This window comes from Abramis brama (assembly GCF_963993115.1).
Source record: "Abramis brama genome assembly, chromosome: 2".
Classification (NCBI taxonomy): Eukaryota; Metazoa; Chordata; class Actinopteri; order Cypriniformes; family Leuciscidae; genus Abramis; species Abramis brama.
The window spans coordinates 35438917-35453865 of record NC_139964.1 but is presented as its reverse complement, the minus strand read 5'-3'; the positions used below and the strand labels follow the sequence as shown (position 1 = coordinate 35453865).

The following is a 14949-nucleotide window of genomic DNA, read 5'->3' as shown; positions in this document are numbered from 1 at the left end:
TGAGACAAAAATGCATTTGCCCACCTATCTAAATGCAGGAAAGAAGGTGAATAAGCCCTATTTCAAAAAACGGTGGAGTGTTCCTTTAAGGATAACTGTCATAACCACATTTACAGTATTTTTGTGGTTGCACCAAACATTAACAAATTATGCTAGGGCCTAAAATATGTCGTCTGGCTGCGGAAACACTGTTTTCTTCATTATTATTACATTGACACTTTGAAATGTCCAGGAAAATGGTAGTAAAACAACAAGGAGGGGTTGAATGTCGACAGTCAGTATGAGATCAAAATCTTTTTTAATACATGTTTGCAGTGTTATTGTGCATAATTTATCAGTGCATGTTATACCAAAGACAATCATTTTGTGTTTAATAATCTTTTCAGAAAGATTCAACTTGCTGAGATACTTTCAGAAAGGAAACTTGACCTTCATGTCTCATTCAGAGAGCCTCTGTCTTTGTAAAGGTTTCATAATTGACTGTAAACTCGTATTCTACCGTGATATATGATCATCAGTATGTATGTGCAGGTCACAGACATATTCAAATTCACTAGTACGAAGTCACTATTTATTAAATAATGTTTGTCATTTAGTGGAATTTTGCTGTATGGGTAAAACTAATGTCCCATTAAGACTCAGGGCAGGTAAACGAGGCAGGGTTGCATGTAACGCTCACTTTACCTTGACATGGATCATTTTCATTTTAAACCTGTGTTCTTGAGTGGATCTTTTCATTGCAGGTTCTCAATAGCTTTTTAATCCAACCCCACTCTCACTAAACCTGATGGACATTCAGCTTTATGTGACAACTGGTAAGTGCAAAGGAGTGTTTTTATCGCAGATGCCGGTATTGCACTATATTATTTGTTTTAAAAGTATCGTTCTGTATGTTACAGAGCTGTGATCATGTGCTCAAAAGTTTCAGTGATTCTAGTGAATTTTTCAACATAATGGTGCTTGCATTGTGCTCGTGACTGTAAATATGCCTGAAAGGGGGAAAAAATCAAATAAATACAAAGATTTTGTCACAAAAATCTGCCCATTCTCGGCTGATTGTGTTTTATTTGTAAAAAATGTTTGTTTGTTTTTTACAAAAAATTGAATGAAAAATGTTCCATTATTCATCAATCTCATAAATAGATACAGAGGCACTTAGACACTTACAAATGCAACAAATATGATGGTTTACCAGGTAAATTATGTAACAATATACTCTGACACATATATACACACACAAATCTGACTCTCACTGTAACTGGCCCAGCTTGTGCGTCACTTTAACTCCTTCAGTTCCTGGTTTTTCTGCCATCAAGGAGGTTCTTATCTCAAACTGCTGCTGCTGCTGGGCTGAGCTCCAGTCATGCCTGGGTGATCAGGACTGTGGCGATTCTGAAAACAGGCAAATAATACAATAATTCATAGAAATATGAATTTTTTTTTTTTTTTTTTTTTTTTATTGGAAGATATCAGATGTACTGTTGATCACAATTTAAAAACTTTCAAAAACGTACACAACAGTTCAAAAGTTGAGGCTCAGTAAGTTTTTTTTTATAAAGGATTAAATTGTTCAAAGGTGACAGTAAAGACATTTATGTTACTAAAGATTTCTATTTCAAGTCAAGTCACCTTCATTTATATAGCGCTTTTAACAATATGGACTGTTTCAAAGCAGCTTTACAGAGATAATAGGAAATTACCGTAACAGATTGTTTAGGCTTTACAACAGCTCTAGGATAAAGTTAGTTTTGATCTAATCTAGTGGTAGATTTCAATTAAATGGCAATTCAATTCTCTCAAACTTTCTATTCATTAAAGAATCCTAAAAAAAATTGATAACAACGTTGATAATAATAATAATAATGTTTCTTGAGCAGCAAATCAGCATATTAGACTGATTTCTGAAGGATCATGTGACACTGAAGACTGGCGTAATGATGCTGAAAATTCAGCTTTACTGAAATTTTAGCTAAAATATATTCAAGTTTAGAAAAACAGTTATTTAAAATTGTAATAATATTTCACAATATTACTGTTTTTACTGTATTGTTGATCAAATAAACGTAGCCTTGAAGACTTTTTAAAAAAAACTATAAAATAAGTCTTTGTATTTTCATGCAAAGTGTATAACAACTCCAATTAACCTTCTTTTTCTTTTTATCTTTCTTCTTTTTCTTTCTGTCCGGATCATCGTCCTTCTTTTTCTTCTTTTTCTTATGGTCTGAATCTGATGGAGTTTCTGTGGTAAAGAAGTGAGATTAACAGTCAATATGTAAGAGATCACGTTCATCTCTTTGTGCGTTTTGTGTGTGACAGTTACCTGGTGGTAAAGGATCCTGAGGCCGGTGATGTTTATGTTTGTGTTTGTTCTTCTTCTTCGGCGGTTGAATGTGCATCAGTCTGTATTGCTCTGGCAACTTTGGCAGGAGAAAGAGCCACATAAAACATGCATGTGAAACAGCAATATATGATTGACCCACATAACCATTCGCAACCAACACTGACTAAGAAAGATATAGCCAAACCTCAGAGTACAGTCAAAGCAGAGGTAACATCAGTTACACTAGCCTCCCTAAATGCAAAGGACTCCCACATACACACACACACACACACACACTTACAGGGCCAGTGTGTAGCCTGAAGCCGGTGAGCATGACCCCAGTGAGAGGACTGAAAGAGTTGTTGCACACTGGCGTCTTCTCAATGAGAGAGCGCAGAGAGCTGTTGTCCTGAATGCCTGGGCTGTCGATCATGCCTGGAGTCCAGAAGGATAAAAAGAAACATGTAGTTTCAACACAGTCACTGGCTAAACCCAGGCCTAGTGTTGTTATAGGTGAAGTCAAGTGTATACTACTGTGTTCCTTTATCCCTACTGGAATATTTTTGAGAACTGCTCTAGAATCGTGAAAGTATGGTGTAAATATGCACACGCACCAGGAAGCTCTGGAAGAAAATTGCTGAGTTTCTCCTTCACCTTCTTTCCGCAAAACTTGTTATAAGCGTGCTCCAGGTTGTAGTGTGTGATGAGATTAGTGTGTCCCGTCAGCTCATTCTCCACTGTCAAGAAGATATGAGGGGGTAAACAGGTTCACAGAGCACTGACAAAATAATTTCCCTCCCATCTCATATTTGGTTTCCTTCACCATGTCCCTTTAGGAGCTTTGTAGAGTTCTAACTCATTTTAACCAATTGATTTGCATGACTTTTTCAGTCGTTTGAGACTTACTGGATAAGGAAAAAGATTTTTTAAAAATACATATTTAACTACAATTTCTACCCGATAAAATATTTTAGAGCTTGTAACTAGAGAAATGATACATAATGTATATTCATTATAAAAATGGCATTTTAGAAATTAATTTACATGACTTTTACAGGTCTAGAAATCACACTTTTAAAATGAGGCTTCCTCATATATCCAGGTTTGAGGAAAAAACAAACAGTTGTTGAAGGCTTAATTATAATAAGAAATATATTGACTATTTGTTGTTTTAGCTTATTTTAAAGCTTGCTTTGTCTTATTTTAAGTCAACTTGAGGCCCCCTTGCAAGTTTGCTGAGGCCCTCTAGTGGTGATGAGAACCACTGATCTATACTAGTGTAACTAGTGTTACTACAACAAAACCATAACAAAATGATATGCAATATAAGTGAATTCTCTCAGCTGCTAACTATTGCTACCAGGCTTGTTTATAGTAAGGGTCTTACATGACATGACATATATTTCATACACCAGTACTTTATGGTATTTCAATTATTCTCATACCATCATTGTGCATGTGTGTTGATGGTATTAATAACGGTAAAGGTATCATTAACACCACGGCATAGGTCACTATGGTATTATAATTACCATATACACCTAAACACCAAGCCAATGTCATTTGGACATGGTACCACGGTATTCTTATTACCATACCATACAATCACTGTACAACGGCATTGACACTGACACAGTGCTTTATTATATTACTACGAAATCGATACTATACCGAAAATTAAAAACACAAAAGAGGCGCTCACTGGGCAGTTCTCGCAGCAGGTAGAAGGGCTCGTTCATCGCGGAGGGTTTTCTGATCGGACCCCCTTCATCCACCATCTGATGGGGGAAACACATCGGGCCCATGTTTTGGGGTACCTGAGGTTTCCCAGATCCAAAGCCCAGCGCAGATGGTCCTAATGGACCCTGGGAATCAGGCTGACCATACAGCGAGGAGAAGATTTCTGTCATGTTGACAAAACTACCCTACGATCGATGTTGTGATTGTGTGGACGTTTGTATGGGGTTTACTATTGCTGTCAACGCCCCTCCCTTACGTTCTGTTGACAATTGCTTCCGGTTGTTCTTGTACCTTGGGGAAATTTACCGTAATTTATCAAGTACATACATGATCGTATTGTGTCCACTTCCCAAATCTGACTGAATAGACTCACATAATGCGCCCTAAAATGCATTATATAGTTTAATACTGCAGTTTAATTGCATAAATAATTGTAAACGAGGAGATAAACAATTCAAGTTAGTGTCAGTGACGCATGTTAAAATCGTCGCTTGCCGTTTATGTATTACGGTAAACGCGACATACTTCCGCTTGTCCTTCCCTTTATGTGACATCATGACCAATAAGCGACGTCGTTTCAGTAAAGTTACCAATCAACGGGCCTGCTTTAAAGAGGAGGGGCGATTTCTTTCCTTCGTCCGCAGTGACCTCTGCTCTGTCCCTTTAAATCGTTTAATTTATTTGCCGACGAATATTGTCTCGCATTGATAGCGGTATTGATGCGGACTCTGTCGTCTCGGATCTCCGCAGCAATCGTTTTCTGAAGAAAAAAGAAAAATGGCATTGTTAACACCTTTGTTAGCATTTCTGTACCATTTGCCGCAGGTTTACAAATGGCTACTAAAACCATACTACATAGCCTCGTTATTTATGTCTAGCGCGTTCCTGCTTATCCGCAAAACGCCTGGGATCTGTGAACATCTTTCGACGCAGCGCGAGGATGGCAATTCATGCGATTTTGATTGGGTATGTATAAAGCAGACCTTTGGGGTTTCATGCTGAATGATAACGCGTATAACCTGCTTCGTAACAAGGGAACTGGGCAGTGGCCAGCAGATGATGGTCTATAGAATTTGGGGGGGTCGCTATTTAGCTGGCACGGGAACAAGCCTAGATCCTGGTAAAAGAGTTTGGAATACCATGCATATATGAATGATGCATGTGGAAAAAACTTGGCAACCTCTTCCACGTGTGGTGCATGTGTATCTCTGAATGATCACACTGTTGTGTTGTTTCTTCGATTTAATGTTTATATTTATTATTATATTATACTTATTATAAGGGTACCTTATAAAACAAAGAATGTTTTAATATTTAATAAAAGTTGAACCTTATTAAAACCCTGTTATCAATATCTCTCTCTCTCTCTCTCTCTCTCTCTCTCTCTCTCTCTCTCTCTCTCTCTCTCTCTCTCTCTCTATATATATATATATATATATATATATATAATGCTTCCATTAACACTCACAGGATGCTCTTTGGAATTTTCTTTTATTGTTCGACATTACTCTCAAATTGTTATGCAAATAGTATAATAATATATGTATTTTGGCCTTGTATATATTATATAGGACCCACTTCAAGTGTCTGCTATGTATATACATTTAACTTTCTTTCAGCCATTTTTCTGTTCATTTTGTTTTTCAGAGAGAGGTGGAGATACTGATGTTCCTGAGTGCTATAGTCATGATGAAAAACAGAAGAGCAAGTAAGACTTTCTCCCCCTTAAAACGCTTTAAGACCCCCCCCCCCCCTTTTTACTTTGTGCAAAAAAAGTATTTTCTATACCGCTTTGTTTATTGACATTCAAATTTCAGAAAATAATCTCTAACCATACCGCATCTGATATCAATAGCCTGAGGTTGAATGTTAAGTTTTTGTTTATACACTAAACGCTCAGACACCTGTGTTCTCAGTGACGGTTGTCCTTGTGTTTGTAGTTTAATCAAATGTCCTTTGTCATTCAATGTTTCTGATATTCTCTCCCCCTCCTTCAGCTCCGCTGTTCAACTCGCCCCCCTTTCACCATTCATTTTTGTATGACGAAATATAATAATGTGTTTTCGTTTAATCTTTGCTCCCCAGTTACCGTTGAGCAGCATGTGGGCAACATCATCCTCTTTAGTAAAGTAGCCAATGTGATCCTGTTCTTCAGACTGGACATACGTTTGGGGCTTCTTTACCTGACCTTGTGTATTGGTCAGTATTTAAAAAAAAATCAATTTCACTGTCAGTCAGTGGAAACATTCTAATGTTTAAAGACTAAACCAAATATTAGATAAATGTAGTATGGCTGTCAACCATTTCTATGCATACTGATGTTCTTTTATCACTGATGCAGTTTTCCTGATGATCTGCAAACCTCCTCTGTACATGGGCCCTGAATACATCAAGTATTTCAATGATAAAACCATTGATGTGAGTATGATTTCACATCATACTATGATTTCAGTCACTCTTCATGGGCTTCTCGTTCTCAAAACAAATTTGCACAGAATGGGAAAACGAAGAACAAAATATTAAAAGCCGGGGGACTATTTGTTATTGTTATTGTTATTTGTATTAGTTATAAGATATTTCTGGGATTTCTGCTGTAGTTATGACAAAGCAGCTTGTTTTCAAGGTGTATTAAAGGCACACTATGAGGTTTCCGTTTTTCTCAAACAGCGACCCCTAGAGTCGCTGTGGAGTACTCGTATTTAACGTTACTGTCGTAAATACCACTCACGCAGAGCCGTCTCTGCACTCTTCCGGCCGCGTTTTCTTCGTCGACTCTGCCATGATTCACGTCTGAAATGCTGATGTATGTGACGTCGTGCCGTAAAGCAAGTCGTGATTCTCGCGAGATTTGTCGGAGTGTCACCTCTCAAACTTACATTGCTGGTTTTGCCAGCGGCTAAATCGGGATGATTTTGCTATCGGGATGATTCGCCATACGAGTTCGTTTACCATCGAAATGATTTCGAAGCTGTTATATTAAGGTACAAATCTTGCATAGTGTGCCTTTAACAGAAACTGGGAGTATTGACATTAACTCTTTCCTTGCTATTGGCGGAATTTTCCGCTTTCCGTGTTTTCACCGTTACACTGTAGGGGGCGCATCTTCTGAAAGAGTCCTGAATCTCTAGATCAAAACATAGGGGAAGAAGCAGCAGAAACAACAAACGATCTCATATGTAAGCAGATGCATTTGAAAAATAATGCGATCATCAACATTAAACAGCATATAAATCAAAACTGACGAATGTTACGGAATGAAATATTGACCCAGGATGAGCTACAGGACTGTGCAAGCATTAGGGGTGTTGATGGGACTCGATCTACTCCATCTATGTTTTGATCACCGTTCTGAATCCAATTCCAGACGTAGTCTTTGGCAAAAACGTGATTTTCTCAGCTTTTTCCTCAATTTTTACGAAACACCCACGTTCAAGTGTTGATAAAAAATAATGCATGAAGCTAGAATAAGATATTCATGCAGCTAAATATTCAGGGGGCCATGAAACTTTTGTGAAAATTATCAAAAATGCTGGCGGTGGGTGGCAGCTTTAAAAAATAAATAATAAAAAAACTGGCGGGGAAAGAGTTAAATAAATTAACCACAATTCGTTTTGTGCTTCAAGAAGTTCTAGAACTGCATATTCTTCAATAAAAACAAAAGTTATTGAAGGGGGGAAAGGCATTATTTAAGTTTACATCTTACATTTATGTTTAGCATTTTTAATTAAGAGTATTTAGAGATTATTTTAATATATCAACAATAATGTATTGATTTCGATACTTTTAAATCATCCTGCAGCCCCCTTGGAAATTTGCTGAGGCCCCCCTGTGGGCCCTGGCTCATTCATTCATTTGTATGATATTTATTTATTCTTTATGTATTTTATTCTTTCTTCATCTTGAGTTTCCGCTTCCCAATGATTCGGTCATAGTGTCTCTCACAAGTGTGCACACTCTGCACTACGACTTCTCATTGCATACTAGTTGCCCACTTTAAACATCAAAGGGAACAAGCTCGAGTGTCTTATTAGTGAGAGGAATTCAAAGCCCATAAATGTTATTTAACATTGCAGCCGAATAGCCTTTGCAAATAAGCCATTGGGTGTTTAGTTTTTACCCAATGTTAATGGTTTCAGCCACATTCATAGTTGAACTTTAACTTCAGCAGCCTGAGGGATATAGTGTGCAAATACATGAAGAGTTCAGATGCAAAAGCCTCTAAGTGCCATCTGAAAATTTCTTCTAGAATGATCATTTTTATCAGGCTCGTATATTTAAGTTCAGTAATTTCACTTAAATGACAATTAATAGGTCATTTTCATTGCCATTTAAGTGAAATTACTGAACTTAAATATACGAGCTTGATAAAAATGACCATTCTAGAAGAAATTTTCAGATGGCACTTAGAGGCTTTTGCATCTGAACTCTTCACATGTTGTTTGAAACTGAGTATAGATGTTCACCTTTCTTTTGTGTTTAGGAGGAGCTGGAGAAGGACCACCGAGTGACCTGGATCGTGGAGTTTTTTGCTAACTGGTCACCAGAATGTCAGTCTTTCGCCTCCGTCTATGCTGATCTGTCCTTGAAGTAAGAACATTGATCTTGATACACTGCCATTCAAAAGTTTCAGGTCTGTACTTTTTTTTTTTTTTAAATGATCACATTTGAGAATCAAGGATGCATTAAATAGATAAAAATGGACAGTAAAGACATTTATAATGTAACAAAAGATTTCCATTTCAAATAAATGCTGTTCCTATTCATTAAAGAATCCTGATTTTTTGATTTTCCACAAAAATATTAAGTGGCATATTTTCAACACAATAATTATAAATGTTTCTTGAGCAGCAAATCAGCATATTAGAAAAGGATCATGTGACACTAAAGATTGGAGTAATGATGCTGAAAATTCAGCTTTGCATCACAGGAATACATTTTATTTTCACATATTCACATAAAACAACATTCACATAGAAAACAGTTACTTTAAATTGTAATAATATTTAAAAATTGTACTGTTTTGCTGTATTTACGATCTAACAAGTTCAGCCTTTGTGAGAATAAGACTTCTCAAAAATATTTATAAAAAATTACCCCAAACTTTTGAACTGTAGTGTACGTCCTGCTGCTCATCAGTTACTGTGAATTTAAATATTATGAATGGAGATGATTAACCTCTCTCTCACTCAGGTACAACTGCGCAGGACTGAAATTTGGCAAAGTGGACATTGGTCGTTACAGTGAAGTGTCCAAGAAGTAAGATGCGTTTGTGTCCCACTGTTTCTCGTCATACTCCGGTACACAGACTGTGACAATATCCTGTGTTTCTTCCCCCTCCCCCCCTCAGGTATAGGGTCAGCACCTCTCCTCTGTCAAAGCAGCTGCCCTCTCTTGTGCTCTTCCAGGGGGGAAAGGAAGTGATGCGGCGCCCTCAGGTGGACAAGAAGGGACGCGCAGTGTCTTGGACATTCACAGAGGTGAGGCTTAAAGCTACACTGTGTAATTTTTTTAAGTTGATTCTTAGCAAAAAACACTTTGTTCTTTCAAAATGATATGAGCTCATTAATGTGTAATTACTTCTACCAACTAATCAAGTATTCTCGTAAGCGTAGAATCTGCCATTTAGAATACATACGAGCGAGTCGCTCGAATGGCGGCAGCCATGTTGCGCCTCCATCTTGAAAATACATTAGCCAAAGAGGGACATACCTGGAAATTCAAGCTTCGCCTTTCGCGTTTTGACACTCAGTGGCACCGTGACGAATGCGGGGGGGGAGATTACTCGCGACTGCCGGCAGATTTGAAATAATACGGCCACCGTAGGAGTTAAAACGCCCTCGGAATGGGAGGGGCTAGAAAGTAATATTCAGTTGGTAGTCATAAACAATTTCACCGCTAGATGGGAGAAAATCCTACACAGTGTAGCTTTAAAATCAGCATGAAACGGTAGCAGCAACTTTCCTGTGACGTATATCTGAGTGAAACAGCTTCTCAAACAAGAATTTTTTTTGGCTTTGTTAGAAACATCCTTCAGACACTTCAGAAATCTCAAAAGCCTGTATGTTTTCTACACAACACAGATAAATGTTTTTTTTTTTTTTTCTTTCTAGGAAAATATCATCCGAGAGTTTAACCTCAACGAGTTGTATCAGAAGTTTAAGAAGCTCGGTAAGACCAAAGGAGAGAAATCCGAGAGGCCAAATGAATCTGTATTTTCCCCTGTGCCTGAAGAGGAGGAACCGGAGACCGAGACCATCACTGCGATGGACACAGAGAGCAAGAAGGACAAATAGAAAGTGCACACTGCTGAAGAGCACTGTCAATCACTATGGGACTGGACCAGATTGTGCTAATGTTCAGTATGCAGAGAGAGGGAGTTTGTATGTAGTCATAAGCAGAATGATTGTTTATTTCTTTTTGTATAACGTATTAGTTAATTGCAAAATCAGTCCAATAATATAGTAAATCCTAATACATTAATTAAACCTCATAATCGTCGATATACTGGATACAGTATATACAGATGTCCAAACAACGTCATTTGGGACATTGATATTCGATCTCTGTCCGCTGTGTTATTTTAATCGAGTTAAACATAATTAAACGTTGGACTTCTACCTCTAATATGGTTGATAATTGTGAAGTGATCATTAGTAAGGGGTTATTTTGTGTTGCATATGCATCACATATTGGGGAACAAACTTTATCAGTTCTTTTTTTTTACTGTATTGGTAATCCTTCCATACCTTTGACACTCCTAGTATTCTTATTTTCAGTTTTTTTTAACTACTTTTCTGAGACGTAGCTTGTTTGTATGGTACTGACTACCAGATTGCATTCAGTGATCTAAAAATGGAGGGTCTTTTATGCAAACAGTTCATGTCATTTTACAAATTAAAAAACTAAGAGTGAGATCTCAAGATAATATTCTGCAAAATGTGGTTACCTTTGACATTGAGACCCAGTTACACATTTATTTTCAGACTGAATACTGCTGTTGATGTCTTAAGTTATTTAAGTTTATATAAAAAATTTCTTTGCGCAGAATGATTGAAGCTTTTAACATTTTTATTATTACTTTAAACACTGAAGAAAGCTGCAGGCAGACTTCACGTTTTAACCTTTTCCAGTCATTACTGTTGGAAACTTATTTTCAGTGTATGTAGAATTTTGCCATCAATTTCCTTACAAAAAGGAGGAATATTGTTTAAGTGCACTATTGAATAAACAATTGTTGATTTTGACTAATCTTTAATTAATTGATGATTGAAAGATGACCAAGTGCTTTGAGTGGTTGTGGATGGAAAGATTTTTTTTGTTGCCATTCCAATAAAACACTTTGTTCTTCACGCCCTGTTTTGTGTAGCTTGTTCATTTTATCCAGTTGCTTCAAATGCAGACTCGACAGAAAAACCAGGGAGATTTTGGACCATTTGCCCAAAAGCTGAACCGAGCACATCTAAATCACTCAATTTGAGATGGAATTTAAACATTGCAACATTTGGTAGCAGTGTGTACCAAAAATATACATTAAAGTTGCATCTGCAGACAAATAATGCTAGACATTCTTTCAGAACAGAGGAACCACAGGTGTCATTCGTCACATTAATGGGACATTTCCCAACCTGAAAGTGTCCAAATACCTTTTGTCCTAATTTTGAACAGTTTATGTATTTTTTGAGGCCTCTGTATACATTTAGTTTAGTATATTTTTCTGTCAGCTGTCATTACACAAATAAGAGCACATCCACACATCCACTAACACTATTTTTAGCGCCTCTCAAACGTTTTTTTTGCTGCAACATTGTAATGAGGTGCCAAAATATGTTGTAGACCATTTTTCTGATGGCTTTCACAGATTTGAGACTGGACAGAAAAAAAACATTCATGGACATAAATGGTGTATACATTTCCAAAGTTTATGCATTACAAAAAGAGGCAATGCACAAAGGCACAACTGATTTATAAAGAGTTTATTACCAATGCTCACACACACACACCCATACACATTCACAACCATGCTCACTCACACTGAACTATACAGTACACGTTCTTTTCTTTCTTTCTTTCTTTCCCTCAGTCCATCTTTTGATCCAAAATATTCCTAGAAGTGTATTTATTGGCTTTTGTATCAGCCAGCAAATAACTTCTGTCCCGATTGGTCAGCCCTGATCTAAATATTGATCAATACACCTGACAAGACAGACGATGATTGAAATGAGTCCTGCAAAATGTCACAATCTTTTTGAATGTACTAGGTAAGAATTAAATAATTCCAAATAAAAGGCTTTCACTGAATCATAATGACAGCTAACTTCCTCTGACTGGCTCAACTGCCGTCCAATCAGAGGGCACTGATATGGTTACCCAGCGTTCGGTGGCACTGTGAGAAGAAAGCTTTAAATCCTACATGGCTGGCTAGTTAAGGCCACCAGTGAGATTTGCCTCTCATGTATTAATAAAACAATAATAAAAAATAAAAAAATCATACCTAAGAGGCAGACAATCAATGCTTACAGGATAAAATTTTAAATATGTCCCACAGATCGCAATGTCAAATGCATTTTAATGCTACAAGCAACCCTCTGACTGATCTAGAGTGCCACCAGCTCTTCATCCCTCTATACGATTAAAGTTCATAGAGAACAAATATCAGCCTTTGTAGAAAAAAAAACAAAACATTTTGATCTTATCAATAACCATTTATAAATTCATATAAAATAACACTTTGAAAATTAAATAAAAACATATTTCTTCCTTGAATTTCCAAGGCCATTACTCTGAAAACACTAATTTGAAAAGGCTGCTGTCATTTAAATAATGCATTAGTCCATTTCTTTATCTTTTCTACCGTTTTGCTTCCCTGGTGCTGATTGGATACATTATCGCATGCCAATCACAGTGGTCTGAAATGGCTACTGAATGCCACAGGTCCCCTTTCGTAAAAAAATCGAATTCCACTCTGTGAAAAAAAAAAAAAACGGTGACCATTTTTTCTCTATACAGAACAATTTACACATTTATGTCGGATAAAAATCGTTTTTTTTTTCTGAAACATTTTAAAGGCAATCCGGTCCTTTGCCGTCACACCAGTTGTGTGTTATAGCTCCTTATTGATGAGGAGTCTTGAAGTCCTGTTATGTCATGGCTTGAAAGACCCCCCATGATCCTCCTCCTCCTCCTCCTACATGTCATATATCCAACCAAAACCTGCTGGTCAGCATTGATTTCCATTTTGAAAAAAATCCATATCTTTCCCATGGGCACCAATGAGTCTGCCACACGTGATTTTCTCCGCTATGTTGGTGAAGAAAAAGTCCAACACCAGTAAAAACAGCCGCTCTCTCACACCGATATCTCGTAAGTGGTCCCTCCGACGCCCGTCACCTTCTTCACCCCACCTCCAGGCTTGTGAGCGGGGCTCTGAGAAGAGCCAGCACTGGAATACGCCTGACCTGGGCGAGTCGACACGCTGACAGGATGAGAGGGGGACGAGGGGGTGAAAGGTGGTTTCGGCTGCCCGTTTGTCCGGCTATATGACTTCATCTGAATCTCGTCCCTAAACCAAAGAAACAGAGAAACTGGGAAATTAGAGAAGGATTTACATTATGTACATTTTTACACTACTGGTCAAACGTTTGGGATCATAAAGTTTTTGTTTGTTTTTTTTTAAAGAAATTAATACTTGATCAAAAGTGACAGTAAAGATGCATAATGTTACAAAAGATTTATTTCAAATCAATACTTTTAAACTTTCAATTCCTCAAAGAATCCTAAAATGTATCACGGTTCCAAAAAAAACCAATAAAACATTGATAATAATAAATGTTTCTTGAGCACCAAATCAGCATATTAGCTTTGCCATCACAGGAATAAGTTACATTCTAAAATATAATAAAATAGAAAATAATAATATTTCACAATATTACTCTTATCGTAAAAATAAATAAATAAATTGCCGACTTGGTGAGAATAAGAGACTTCGTACCGACCCCAAACATTTGAATGGTAGTGTTTTTGAGAGTAAAGATATGACTATGTCCTTCAGCTTGCATTCAAATGAAGGATCTTGATGTGAAATGTGTTGTTTTAGAGTGATGTCATTTGAAAGTTTCACTACCACAGTCAAAAAAATTTAATAAAAGATTAAAGCATTACAAATTACAATCAAAAGTAAAATCACAACACATAAGAAAGAACTGAAATAACTCGACAAAGAACTGCATCACAGGATGCCAGTTATTTCATATTCCTGTAGCTGTGAGAAAAAAAAAAACGTATGAGATAAAAGCCAGTTAAAAAGCCTCCCAGAATAGGTATCAGTTCAGAAAACAAAGAGTGAAAAACGGCGGTAAAAATAGTTTAGCTGAAATGGCAAATCCAGCCTTGCCTGCCAGTGAATTTCAATTTCTCTGCCGCACAATTTGGAAAAGAAAGCATTCTCTCAAGCACTGAAGCACTGCAGGTTTATTATAACCATCAGCTCTGCTGTCAGGATGCCACTGACATGTCTGTTAATGATGAGGGCTCATTGTCTGGCCCTTGGTTTGTTTCCTAATAACAATTTATAAATGTCAACTTGGATTGGTTAATTTAGTTCTCTCCTTCATTCTGAGCATCAATGTTTCCCGTAAAGAAGATTCATTCTCTGCTTCTTAGTGGAGACCAGGTCAATTTTGTTGCCTTTAAAACGCTGACTAATAACCAAGCAAAGCAGGCTTTCCAGACCTCTATAATGAGCAGAGTGATGAAGCTTTCTGTCTGGCTCGGATCTATCCATTTAGTCATTTTGCCAGTGAGGAAATTGGGTCTGATTATTCTAGTGTAGACAATATCCAGTTTATCTTCATAAGCAGCAACATAATGTCAGGAGACTTCTAGTTTTCTAT

General features: G+C 37.1%; 4 protein-coding genes across 6 annotated transcripts in view; 2 read left to right on the top strand and 2 right to left on the bottom strand.

Moving 5' to 3' along the window:
* slc43a1b (solute carrier family 43 member 1b) overlaps positions 1-1047 on the top strand; it is a 23628-nt gene extending 22581 nt beyond the window's left edge. The window contains exon 16 of one of the 2 annotated variants that reach the window (XR_014605131.1): positions 79-1047. The gene's annotated coding sequence lies outside the window, so the exon portion shown is untranslated. The remainder of the gene's footprint in view (positions 1-78) is intronic. The other variant, XR_014605132.1, reaches the window with a different exon arrangement.
* On the bottom strand, positions 1028-4567 carry med19b (mediator complex subunit 19b). The gene is made up of 6 exons (XM_084107061.1): positions 4023-4567; positions 2935-3057; positions 2622-2755; positions 2321-2417; positions 2145-2239; positions 1028-1392 (listed from the first exon to the last, which is right to left on the bottom strand). Exons 1-6 carry the CDS (start codon positions 4228-4230, stop codon positions 1324-1326), a joined length of 726 nt encoding a protein of 241 aa, XP_083963187.1. The 5' UTR covers positions 4231-4567; the 3' UTR covers positions 1028-1323.
* A 102-nt stretch (positions 4568-4669) lies between these two features.
* On the top strand, positions 4670-11412 carry tmx2b (thioredoxin-related transmembrane protein 2b). The gene is made up of 8 exons (XM_084107010.1): positions 4670-5026; positions 5708-5768; positions 6146-6259; positions 6402-6478; positions 8541-8647; positions 9251-9316; positions 9408-9537; positions 10171-11412. The coding sequence occupies exons 1-8, from the start codon at positions 4838-4840 to the stop codon at positions 10351-10353; spliced, it is 927 nt and encodes a 308-aa protein (XP_083963136.1). The 5' UTR covers positions 4670-4837; the 3' UTR covers positions 10354-11412.
* A 546-nt stretch (positions 11413-11958) lies between these two features.
* The window catches only part of zdhhc5a (zDHHC palmitoyltransferase 5a), a 39782-nt gene continuing 36791 nt past the window's right edge, over positions 11959-14949 (bottom strand). For both annotated transcript variants that reach the window (XR_014605116.1, XM_084107009.1), the window contains exon 12: positions 11959-13619. Coding sequence is in view for 1 of the 2 variants with exons in the window: in XM_084107009.1 (XP_083963135.1) it covers positions 13406-13619 (214 nt within the window). In the remaining variant the exon portion in view is untranslated. The remainder of the gene's footprint in view (positions 13620-14949) is intronic.

Excerpts from the sequence above, each read along its gene's own strand:
- med19b (XM_084107061.1), bottom strand. The coding sequence starts at position 4,230 with ATGACAGAAATCTTCTCCTCGCTGTATGGTCAGCCTGATTCCCAGGGT. Across the intron at positions 2,756-2,934 it reads TTTTCTTCCAGAGCTTCCTG|GCATGATCGACAGCCCAGGC; the intron begins GTGCGTGTGCAT and ends TCTGGACTCCAG. Across the intron at positions 2,240-2,320 it reads TCAGGATCCTTTACCACCAG|AAACTCCATCAGATTCAGAC; the intron begins GTAACTGTCACA and ends TCTTTACCACAG.
- tmx2b (XM_084107010.1), top strand. The coding sequence starts at position 4,838 with ATGGCATTGTTAACACCTTTGTTAGCATTTCTGTACCATTTGCCGCAG. Across the intron at positions 5,027-5,707 it reads ATTCATGCGATTTTGATTGG|AGAGAGGTGGAGATACTGAT; the intron begins GTATGTATAAAG and ends TTTGTTTTTCAG. Across the intron at positions 5,769-6,145 it reads GATGAAAAACAGAAGAGCAA|TTACCGTTGAGCAGCATGTG; the intron begins GTAAGACTTTCT and ends TTTGCTCCCCAG.